This window comes from Schistocerca nitens, chromosome 11, assembly GCF_023898315.1.
Source record: "Schistocerca nitens isolate TAMUIC-IGC-003100 chromosome 11, iqSchNite1.1, whole genome shotgun sequence".
In the NCBI taxonomy this organism is placed as follows: Eukaryota; Metazoa; Arthropoda; class Insecta; order Orthoptera; family Acrididae; genus Schistocerca; species Schistocerca nitens.
The window spans coordinates 164414343-164427503 of record NC_064624.1 but is presented as its reverse complement, the minus strand read 5'-3'; the positions used below and the strand labels follow the sequence as shown (position 1 = coordinate 164427503).

Below are 13161 nucleotides of genomic sequence, written 5' to 3'. Positions count from 1 at the left end.
AGACTACTCTCTTGTCTTTAGGTAAACACATTGGGAAATGCTTATAATGGAGTAACATCCTGAATTGAGCTTCATGGTTAGTTTATCCATGTGTTGACTCCATTTTAATCTGTTATTCAGACTCTGCACGTCATTCAGTATATGACCATTAATATCTGCTTCTGGTACCTACAGGTCATTATTACTGGTCTGAAATAAAACAATATGAGTCTTTGTGAGACTTAGACTTGACCCTTGAACTCGAAAGGTGACTTTTCTGTAAAATATACTACAAAGCGTGGTCAATGGGACTCCTATGTTTAAACTGAAATTTAAGTTGTAAATCACTTGAAAATTTTAACTGAAGTTGTATAACATTTATTTTCACAATTATTTAAGTGTTTTTCAATACTCCTTGTTGATTTTATTGCGCTAAATAAAGCCCGCAGTATTTTGCTTTGTATCACACAAAATCACATACTTTTGTATAGATATTTAAATAGTACACAACAACAAACTATCGAGAACTGAGTTTTACATTCTGAAAAAAAAAAAATATATATAATACCTCTATAGCCAGTAAATTTTCACTCAGAACTAAATTCCAGGGTTTGTTGCTCAATGCTGGGATCTACATTTTTCTTTACCACCACTCATAACACATTTGATTTTAACTATCACTATAAATTCTTTTTCGAGAAACAGAAAGGCGTCTCTCACCACTAACCTGAAGTTCTTCTGAATGATCCTCTTGTTTGCTAGCAGAATTGGGTATTGCAAAATCATCGTCTTTTTTACCTTTTTCTTAATCTATACCACTGACATCTTCCTGTAACCACCACCTAACAATTTCATCAAACTTAATATCATTAAAGTATACACATTCCTGTGACCACTTTTCATACTATACTGCAGAAAACAGGTATTTTTTAGTTCACAAGGCACTGTCTAGGAGACACCGACACATGTCGACATGTGTCAACAACAAAAAAATAAGACTGTAATGTGATGTATAGTTCAGATTGTATATTTGGCAGTTTAAGGAGAGTGGAGTGTGTATTGAAACATTCTACGGGTTAAAATGTTAGCTGTGAACCAAATGTAGGCTTGTTTGGTTATCATGTGAGCTGTGTCTGCTGGGATTCAGCTTGGACCCTTGATTAGTATTCTTATGTCATCAGTAGAGGTTGCAGGTTTTGAATGGCACTTTAAAGTCAAGCAAAAGTATGGTACATCAGCTCAGCAATTGCATTTCACCAAGGCGAGCAGAATATCAGAATCTGCTGGTCGCTTTAATCATGTTGTGGTAATTGTACATTACTGAAGTGAATGAACCAGCCCATTTAAAAAGTGCACATACTTAGGTACCTTTCCCATCAGTCTTGATTTTGGTTTTACAAACCATTCCACTCAAATGACCTGAGTGTTCATACTTGTTCTCTTCTCTATGGTATTTGTTTTTCAATGTTATTTATCATTTTGAAGGAGATATTTATATCATTGTTTCAAAAAAATCTTCAATTTTGTCAGACATCCTACCTATGTATGTCCTGGCGGTAAACTTTATTTTCTCTGTGGATCTCGAGTGTATTAACTGTTGCACCTTTTTATAATTTTGTTGTATTTGGAGTCAACTATTTTTGGATCATATTTATTGTTAAGGCCAACAGCTGGTAGAGTGCAGAGTTTTTCATTATCTCTGACTTCTTGTTAGATACAATAGCTCTTTAAGCTCAGTGACCTATAGACAAGGAGTTATTTCTTCCACCTCCATGGCGACTTCAGATTGCATGAAGACATATTACAGCAGTGCTAAAAGAGTGAATTTCTGCTCGTGTATCTTCTCTTTGTGCTCCTACTGAAAAGCTTCCAAGCTCTCAAGAATCTGCATCAGTATCTATATTCTGTGGTAAAGTGGATAAAGGAGGGTACTTCTGACAGTACAGACTTGGGACTTTTTCCTGTTCCACTCATGTGTGGACTGTGGAAAAAACAAGTGCTTCAAAACCACAAGCATATGATGGGAGACCCAAAAATAACCAGAATTTCTTTCTAGAAAGCATATACTTTATTGTTTTCAAATATGACCTTAATCTCCTTCGAAGTACTCTCCATTAGCATTAATTCACTTGTCCAAATGTTCATTCCAGTGTTCAAAGCACCTTTTAAATTTGTCCTCTTTGATACCTGCTAGCACTTTCATGACATTGCGTTTTATGTCTTCCACATCTGCAAAACGCTTCCCTCTCAAGTCTCTTTTCATCCTCAGGAATAGTAAGAAGTCCGAGGGTGCTAAATCTGGCGAATAGGGCGTGTGGGACTGGGTAGTCATCTTCGTCAAGGCCAAAAACTGGCGAACGCTGAGAGCCGTGTGCGTGGGAGCATTGTCGTGATGCAGGAACTGCACGCCAGAATCCCACAAAGTCAGACGTTTTCGCGTCAAACTTGTGTGAAGCCATTTCATAACCTCCAAATAGAATTGTTGGTTAACTGTCTGGTTGTCAGGGACAAATTCAGAGTGTACGGTCCCTTTGATGTCAAAAAAAACAGATCAATATCGTTTTCACATTCGATTTCACTTGTCAAGCTTTTTTTGGTCGAGGTGAGGCAGGTGACTTCCATTGTGATGACTTTTGGTTTATTTCTGGATCGCACCCATAGCACCACGACTCATCACCTGTAATGATTTTGTTGAAAAAATGTGGATCATATTTGAACGTGTCCTTTATTTCAAGACAGGCTCGAACCCGACGATTCCTTTGATCTCCGGTAAGAGGCTTCGGCACGAATTTTGCTGCCACTCTTCACATCCCCAAATCGATGGTCAAGATGTGCTGAATTGAGCTCCAGGACAAGTTCTCGAGTTGGTCGATTGTCCTGTGTTGATCTTCACTGATGAGATCACGGATTTTGTCGATGTTGTCTTTGCTTCGAGCAGTTGAGGGTCGACCGGAATGGGGCTGATCTTCAACCACTATTTCTCCCTTTTTAAACTGAGAAAACCATTCGTACACTTGCGTTTTACTAAGAGCACGGTCTTTTTTAGGCTGTCTGAATCATCGCAACAGTTTCTGCTTCGTTCTTGCCGAGCAAGAAATGAAACTTCATTGCTGCACGTTGGTCATAAGAACTAGCCATTTCCTCGTGTCACGTCTGCACTGTACACACACTCAAAGAACTGCCAAAGAAACCACAATTCTCACTGTTGTGTGATGCTACGTGGCAGAATGACTCAGCAGAGCTCCTGCTACAACCCTCTGGTGGCGCAACCTGCTACTACAAGTATACGATGTGTGGCATTACGATTCCGGTTACTTTTGGGTCCCCCCCTCGTACTGTAATTAATCTAATCTTGTTCTCACAATCCCTATGGGACCAATATGTAGAGGGCTGAAGTTTATTCGTAGATTCACCATTTGTAGCTGGTTCATGGAAGTTACTAAGCACACTTCCACAGTATCTTTTGCATCTACATTCATGTGTCTGTCAGTTCACATTTTTCACCATTCCGGTGATGGTCTCTTGTGGGTCAAACAAACCTGTGACTATTTGTGCTGCCATTCTTTGTATTATTAATATTACTGTTTACTCATATTTGATAGGGGCCCCATGCTCTTGAGTAACATTCTAAGACAGGATACACAAGCAATTTGTAAACAATCTATTTCATAGAATGTCTGCATTTTCCCCGTAACCTTCCAATGAGCCAAAGTCTGGCAGCTGCCTTACCTACGACTGAGCTTATGTGAGTGTTCCACGTTAGATCCCTATAAACTGTTACACTCAGGTGCTTGTACGAGTTACTGATTTTCAGTTGTGACTCACTGATATTATAGTCAAAGGATACCATATTTTTCACATTATTTAGTGCAGAATTTGACATTTCTGGGGATTTAAAGCAAGTTGCCAATGTTTGCACCAGTTTGAAATCCTGTCAATATCTGGATGAATATTTGACGAGCTTTCATAAGACAGTAGTTCCTTATAGATAACTGTATCATGTGTGAAAAATCTGAGGTTACTATTAATATTGTCCGCAGGGGCAATAATTTACAACACAAACAGCAAGGGTCCCAACACACTTCCATGGGGCACATCTGAAGGTCATCAGTCTTCTGAATGGTTTAATGCGGCCAGCCACCACGAATTCCTCTCCTGTGCTAATCTCTTCATCTCAGAGTATCACTTGCAACCTTTGTCCACAATTATTTGCTGAATGTATTCCAATCTCTGTCTTCCTCTACAGCTTTTGCCCTCTACAGCTCCCTCTGGTACCATGGAAGTCATTCCCTCATGTCTTAACAGATGTCCTATCATCCTGTCCCTTCTCCTTATCAGTGTTTTCCACATATTCCTTTCCTCTCTGATTCTGCACAGAACCTCCTCATTCCTTACCTTATCAGTCCACCTACTTTTCAACATTCATCTGTAGCACCACACCTCAAATGCTTCGATTCTCTTCTGTTCCGGTTTTCCCACAGTCCATGTTTCACTACCATACAATGCTATACTCCAGATGTACCTTCTCACAAATTTCTTCCTCAAATTAAGGCCGATTATTTGATATTAGTAGACTTCTCATGGCCAGGAATGCTTTTTTTACCATTGCTAGTCTGCTTTTGATGTCCTCCTTTCTCCGTCCGTCACTCATTATTTTACTGCCTAAGTAGCAGAATTCCTTAACTTCATCTACTTTGTGACCACTGATCCTGATATTAAGTTTCTCGCTGTTTTCATTTCTACTACTTCTCATCGCCTTCATCTTTCTTCAATTTACTCTCAGTCCATACTCTGTACTTGTTAGGCTGTTCATTCCATTCAGCAGATCAAGTAATTCTTCTTCACTTTCACTCGGGATAGCAATATCATCAGCAAATCGTATCGTTGATATCCTTTTACCTTGAATTTTAATTCCACTCCTGAACCTTTCTTTTATTTCCATCATTGCTTCCTCGATGTACAGATTGGACAACAGGGGCAAAAGAATGCATCCTTGTAACACCCTTTTCAATATAAGCACTTCGTTCTTGATCGTCCACTCTTATTATTCCCTCTTGACTGTTGTACATATTGTATATGACCTGTCTCTCCCTATAGCTTACCCCTATTTTTCTCAGAATTTCAAACATCTGGCACCATTTTACGTTTTCAAACACTTTTTCCAGGTCAACAAATCCTATGAATGTTTCTTGATTTTTTTTTTGTTTTGCTTCCATTATTAACTGTAATGCCAGAATTGCCTTTCTTGTGCTTTTACCTTTCTTAAAGCCAAACCGACCATCATCTAGTGCATCCTCAATTTTCTTTTCCATTTTTCTGTATTATTCTTGTCAGAAACTTGGATGATGAGCTTTTAAGCTGATTGTGCGATAATTCTCACACTTGTCAGCTCTTGCTGTCTTCGGAATTGTGTGGATGAGGTTTATCTAAATGTCAGATGGTATGTCACCATACTCATACATTCTACACACCAACGTGAATAGTCATTTTGTTGCCACTTCCCCCAATTAGAAAGTCTGATGGAATGTTATCTATCCCTTCTGCCTTACTTGATCTTAAGTCCTCCAAAGCTCTTTTAAATTCTGATTCTAATACCGGGTCCCCTATCTCTTCTAAATCGACTCCTGTTTCTTCTTCTATCACATCAGATAAATCTTCCCCCTCATAGAGGCTTTCAATGTATACTTTCCACCTATCCGCTCTCTCGTCTGCATTTAACAGCGGAATTCCCTTTGCACTTTTAATGTTATCGCCCTTGCTTTTAATGTCACCGAAGTTTGTTTTGACTTTCCTGTGTGCTGAGTCAGTCCTTCGACAGTTGTAATTTTCTTAAGAAACGTTGATGTGGTACCGACTTAAATGCTCTTTGGAGATCAAGAAATACTGTATCCATCTGACTGCATCATTGCACACACACAGTGGTGACCGGATCCAGAAAGCTCCGTGTCAATTGAGAGAGTGGTACACGATACAGAGAAGGAAAGACATTTGTGTGAATATATTGAAATATTGCTAGTATAAATACATTAAAATAATTAATTGTCACTCAGCTGTATAAGACAGCAGTGTTATTGTCAATATTTGTAATCACAGTCTGGAAGCACCAACAAGTCTCTCTTGTCTTTTGTAGTAACACCAGAGCACGAGATCCTGCTAGAAATGCTGCCCCCAACTTACGTTCCGGGTTTCCACGATGAGGCAGCCGTGAGGGCGATGCGCTATAATGACCTCGGCACGACAGGTCTCAAGGTGTCCCATCTGGGATTTGGCGGCGCGGCACTGGGGTGTTTTGGGTGAGTGGCGCTGGTGAAATGTGATTTTTTGTGTAGGTGATATGACATAATTTGCAGTGAAACCTTTTTGTATTACTAACACAAAACTCTACAAAAGAATATAATTCTGTTCTTCAGTGTTTGAAATCGTCATTTATGAATTAACTCATTCACTCATTATGTTTTGTCAATCCCACCATGAAGGACAGCCTTTTGGGATATGGATCAAGTCAACAAATTCACTGCAGGCTTAAAGATGAGCTATTAACCTACAAGGCAGAAACTTCTAAAGGGCTCCATACGTAAGCAACGGATCGCAGCGATCTATCACGTGGACAACAGATCACTTTGTAGATCACACGTGTGGGCAAATTGCAGTGATCGGTTGCTCGTTTGGGGACCCTTAAGCTTGTGTGTTCTATGAGATGAAATATTACTCGAGCAAAATTTTGCTGTTTTTATCCTGTACCTGAAATACTGTCAGCTTGTTTAACACATATAAGCATCAGCTGACTTGGGTTCTTTGATAAATGTGTAAGCGTCATAAGCATTATTTCAGACTATCTACGTACTCCTCTGATTTATCGCCAGTGAAAAGAAACAATTCAAACAACAAGCAAATGTGCATATTTTGCGAAGCAGAAAAAAGTGGCAATGAGAACATTGAAACACTGGTAAAACATCAAAGCAAAATATAATCTGACATTATTCATATCAAAAAATAGCTCTCTTTGGAAATATTAACAATATCCATTGTAAAACAAAAACCTCAATAAACATGTGTTATCATACAGCAGTTCAAACAGTATCAACAACTGTTCAGACTCTCGTAGTATTGCCAGCCGGAGTGGTGGAGCGGTTCTAGGCGCTACAGTCTGGAACCGCGCGACTGCTACAGTCGCAGGTTCGAATCCTGCCTCAGGCATGGATGTGTGTGATGTCCTTAGGTTAGTTAGGTTTAAGTAGTTATAAGTTCTAGGGGACTGATGACCTCAGATGTTAAGTCCCATAGTGCTCAGAGCCATTTGAACCATCTTGTAGTATTACATGGTGTGTCGGAACACGTCCTGTCTGGCTTACTTTTTATACCTCTTCCACATGATTTACCTTCTCCTTTCAGTTGGTTCCTGCTTTTGCACAATGTGTGTTTTATTATGAGGTCTGCTTCGCACATCTCTTAGGAAGTAGTACATTTATTATTTTTATTTTATAATTCTACAGTATCATTTTACTCCCCAAATATTTGTTGTAAAAATAATATGAATTGAACAGTAGCATGTCAATTAAGTGTAAGAATAGTTTTTAGGCCAGCAGATGGTCTGCCATTCATGTAAATAATACGAGTGTCTGATCCTGCCAGTCAGTCCCAGACACATTTGCACTGTATTTGACAATTGGCAGTAGTTTTGAGATTGCTTGCTGGTATAAATTGGTTACTTGTACCACTGTGTTCTGAAATTCCATGAAATTTTCTGATTATCACATCTTGCAAATAGCAAGCATTTGTGTTTCCTTTACTCATTTCTACAGATACTACTTCCTTGAGAGTGTTCCTCCTATAATGTCCCAGTACTGCACGTTTCCAGATTCAGTAAGGTTTTAGCTAAAGCAAAGCTATTGTAGTAATTGTCCGTGTAAATACGATGGCCACCGTGCAGTTTCTCCAACAACAAATGCAAAATGATCTTTTCAGCATGAGACTTTCCCCTCATCTCATCAAGCACTCCTGTGTACATAGTGCAGTTATTTACAAAATGATCCAGATTGCTTAGCATTTACATTTTTATGTCATATTTATGCCTTTCGTTTTGTATATATTGTCTAAAAGACAATCTCTCCCTCCAAAGAATCATCGATTCATCTAAAGATCGGTCTTTCCCTGGGTAATATACTTGACACATTTTATTGTTAAAATAGTTTAGTGGGTAGGTCATATTTTTATATAATCAGTCATACAGTTTTGAGTGTCCTGTCTGTGGATTTGTAGTAAAAGGTAATAAGTATAAGATGATCATATCTCTGTCTCTGCTCATGATCATCGCTATTCCTTTATTTTGAAACCAAGGATCTTTCTTCCAGTAACTGTGTAATTGAGAGGTTTTCATGTAATCCATATGTAATGAAATACCTAAAAAGACAAGTAGTTTCGTACACTAACAGGTTTCCAACTATGAATCCTAGACCTGTCCTTTGTGTTGTCACTGAGAAATACACTCGCAGCATTGTCATTTGTTTCATCTACTATATGCTGAAGGATGGTTTCTGTAAGCAATAGCCTAAAAAATCCGTAGGTCCATTGCTAGTCGGATGACATGGTAAACATTGCCTGTTTTGTAAATGGATGATATTGCATGTTGTGTACTTCATCATATGCCAGTGTGGATTCTTCACCATCTATATTTTTGTCACCACCACCACCACCACCACCACCACCACCATCATCCATATGTTCTGAACCCACACTCTTACAAAATGCATTTGAATGCTCTGCCTCCACATCATCATCACTAAGGTAGGTTTCTGTATCCTTGAGATTCGAACTATCCTCCTCCAATTTCTTATCTTCAAATTCAAAATTGCTGTCTTGTAACATGTTCAGTACCTGAGCAAGATGTATGAAACAGGCGAAATACCCTCAGACTTCAAGAAGAATATAATAATTCCAATCCCAAAGAAAGCGGATGTTGACAGATGTGAAAATTACTGAACAATCAGTTTAATAAGCCACAGCTGCAAAATACTAACACAAATTCTTTACAGACGAATGGAAAAACTAGTAGAAGCCGATCTCGGAGAAGATCAGTTTGGATTCCGTAGAAATACTGGAACACGTGAGGCAATACTAACCTTACGACTTATCTTAGAAGAAAGATTAAGGAAAGGCAACCCTACGTTTCTAGCATTTGTAGACTTAGAGAAAGCTTTTGACAATGTTGACTGGAATACTCTCTTTCAAATTCTAAAGGTAGTAGGGGTAAAATACAGGGAGCGAAAGGCTATTTACAATTTGTACAGAAACCAGATGGCAGTTATAAGAGTTGAGGGACATGAAAGGGAAGCAGTTGTTGGGAAGGGAGTAAGACAGGGTTGTAGCCTCTCCCCGATGTTATTCAATCTGTATATTGAGCAAGCAGTAAAGGAAACAAAAGAAAAATTCGGAGTAGGTATTAAAATCCATGGAGAAGAAATAAAAACTTTGAAGTTCGCCGATGACATTGTAATTCTGTCAGAGACAGCAAAGGACTTGGAAGAGCAGTTGAATGGAATGGATAGCGTCTTGAAAGGAGGATATAAGATGAACATCAACAAAAGCAAAACGAAGATAATGGAATGTAGTCGAATTAAGTCGGGTGATGCTGAGGGAATTAGATAAGGAAATGAGACAGTAAAAAAAGTAGTAAAGGAGTTTTGCTATTTGGGGAGCAAAATAACTGATGATGGTCGAAGTAGAGAGGATATAAAATGTAGACTGGCAATGGCAAGGAAAGCGTTTCTGAAGAAGAGAAATTAACTGTTAACATCGAGTATAGATTTAAGTGTCAGGAAGTCATTTCTGAAAGTATTTGTATGGAGTGTAGCCATGTATGGAAGTGAAACATGGACGATAAATAGTTTGGACAAGAAGAGAATAGAAGCTTTCGAAATGTGGTGCTACAGAAGAATGCTGAAGATTAGATGGGTAGATCACATAACTAATGAGGAAGTATTGAATAGGATTGGGGAGAAGAGAAGTTTGTGGCACAACTTGACCAGAAGAAGGGATCGGTTGGTAGGACATGTTCTGAGGCATCAAGGGATCACCAATTTAGTATTGGAGGGCAGCGTGGAGGGTAAAAATCGTAGAGGGAGACCAAGAGATGAATACACTAAGCAGATTCAGACGGATGTAGGCTGCAGTAGGTACTGGGAGATGAAGAAGCTTGCACAGGATAGAGTAGCATGGAGAGCTGCATCAAACCAGTCTCAGGACTGAAGACCACAACAACAACAACACCTGATCGTCAGTGGATTTTTCATTCTTCCTACACTTCCCAGTGTCCATTGGTTACCTGCCATTTCAAACAAGCTATCTCACAGACAGTTAAGCACATTAAAAAATAAATAAAATAAAATTTTTAAAAAATGTAGGCAAAAAATTGTTCCCAGAAACTTCATTGCTTGTACAAAAACGTGGTCACAGCTGCAAAACTGAAGTGAATATTAACAACTGTTAACACACACACCTATAATCAACTGCTGCACTGACTAGTTGGTGGTGGAAATGCTCATAACCATTAGCAGCAATAGACTAGTGGCTTTTGTTGATGCTTGTAAGTGTGAGCCTCAGTGAACGTGTTAACAGGCAGGACCAACCACTGCTGGCTACTTCTGTAAAGCGACTAGCAACAAATTGTGACTAGTACTGATCTACTTAAACTTATAATTATAGTAATTCTCGATTACTTACATATTTATGTTAGGAGAAAAACAGCTACCTCGAATAAAACAGTTGCTTCTCGTCCTATACTACTCTGCTGGTCTCATTATCCAACACATCAAACAAAGCATTTTAACTTTATACAGATCACTATTAGCAGTCTATATACTGGAAAAATCAGGGTCTATCTGGTACAAACATTAGAGTTAGACATTCCTAAGCTCACGCGTTGAACAAGTAGTGGCTAATAAGGGATGTTTTTACTTTGTTTTTAAGTATTAAGGGATTTTCAATTTTCTGCCTAATGTCCACTGGCAACCTGTTAGACTTTTGCACATGAATATAAGTTTCCATTCCCAACCCTAGAGAGGGATCATATTCTGTATGGAAATTATTTCTATTTCTACATTTGTGATTAAGAACTGTAGAGTTCATTCTAAATTCACTCTTTTTTTGTTTGTGGTTGTGAGCCATTGAATTCATTCTAAATTCACTCTTTTTTTTCTAAACACAAATACCCGTAGGCAGTATATTTACCGGGCTGTAAGTGTAAGAATCCCTAGGTAACTATACAGGATTTCTGCTGATTTTCAGAGTATCAAATTCCTGTCTTTTTCGTGACTCTTCCATTATCTCTTTAGTCAGATTCACCACCCCAAAAATGTACATGATACTACAATGACAAAAACATTTTTGTAATGAACTTGGAAGCTGGCTGAAGTGAAAGCTAAATGTAAAATTCCTATGTCACTTAAACTGTAAGCCAACACGAATAATGGAACTATATATGACTCGTGACAATATTATGAAAAGGCTAATGGGAACTCCAGGTAGGAATATCAACAATGTAGGAAAAGACAGATTGCTTCTTGTCGTGAAGAAGACACATTAAGTTGCAGACATGCACAATTAAAAGATACTTACAAAAAGCATTCGGTCACAGTCTTTGTCAGTAAACAAGAGCCACAAACCATTCATACACACAGGCAAGCACACCTCATGCACACAAGACTGCCAACTGCAGCCTCTCAGCCAAATATATGAGTGAAGGTGTTGTGTGGCAATGGGTCCAATTTTTTAAAAAAGTGATAGAACATTCTAATGAAGAGAGGAGTTGTGAGCCTTCTGCTGTGAGTAATGATCTTGTCAAGAAAATTGATGAAACAATTTGTGAAAATTGAAGATTCACGATCTCTGAACTTTTTGAATAATTCCTGCAAATTTCTCTTACAGCTTTGTATGAGGTTGTCACCGATAACTTAGCCTACTGAAAGTACTGTGCTCAGTGGGTACTGAATACTAAATTGGTGATCCCTTGATGCCTCAGAACATGTCCTACCAACCGATCCCTTCTTCTAGTCAAGTTGTGCCACAAACTCCTCCCCAATTCTGTTCAGTACCTCCTCATTAGTTATGTGATCTACCCATCTAATCTTCAGCATTCTTCTGTAGCACCACATTTCGAAAGCTTCTCTTCTCTTCTTGTCTAAACTATTTATCGTCCACGTTTCACTTTCATACATGGCTACACTCCATACAAATACTTTCAGAAACGACTTCCTAACACTTAAGTCGATACTCGATGTCAACAAATTTCTCTTCTTCAGAAACGCTTTCCTTGCCATTGCCAGTCTACATTTTATATCCTCTCTACTTCGACCATCATCAGTTATTTTGCTCCCCAAAAAGCAAAACTCCTTTACTACTTTAAGTGTCTCATTTCCTAATCTAATTCCCTCAGCATCACCCGACTTAATTCCACTACATTCCATTATCCTTGTTTTGCTTTTGTTGATATTCATCTTATACCCTCCTTTCAAGACACTGTCCATTCCATCCAACTGCTGTTCCAAGTCCTTAGCTGTTTCTGACAGAATTACAATGTCATCAGCGAACCTCAAAGTTTTTATTTCTTCTCCATGGATTTTAATACCTACTCTAAATTTTTCTTTTGTTTCCTTTACTGCTTGCTCAATATACAGATTGAATAGCATCGGGGAGAGGCTACAACCCTGTCTTACTCCCTTCCCAACCACTGCTTCCCTTTCGTGCCCCTTGACTCTTATAACTGCCATCTGGTTTCTGTACAAATTGTAAATAGCCTTTCGCTCCCTGTATTTTACCCCGGCCAACTTCAGAATTTGAAACAGAATATTCCAGTCAACATTGTCAAAAGCTTTCTCTAAGTCTACAAATGCTAGAAACGTAGGTTTGCCTTTCCTTAATCTTTCTTCTAAGATAAGTCGTAGGGTCAGTATTGCCTCACGTGTTCCAACATTTCTACAGAATCCAAGCTGATCTTCCCCAAGGTCAGCTTCTACCAGTTTTTCCATTCATCTGTAAAGAATTGACGTTAGTATTTTGCAGCTGTGAATTATTAAACAGATAGTTCGGTAATTTTCACATCTGTCAACACCTGCTTTCTTTGGGATTGGAATTATTATATTCTTCTTGAAGTCTGAGGGTATTTCACCTGTCTCATATATCTTGCTC

The 13161-nt window shown here is 38.6% G+C and overlaps 1 protein-coding gene across 1 annotated transcript in view; it reads left to right on the top strand.

The window, feature by feature from the left end:
- Positions 1–13161, top strand: part of LOC126213028 (uncharacterized) — a 114261-nt gene that overhangs the window by 25442 nt on the left and 75658 nt on the right. The window contains exon 2 of the mRNA XM_049940596.1: positions 6110–6272. Coding sequence (XP_049796553.1) covers positions 6139–6272 — 134 coding nt within the window. The 5' untranslated portion in view covers positions 6110–6138. The remainder of the gene's footprint in view (positions 1–6109; positions 6273–13161) is intronic.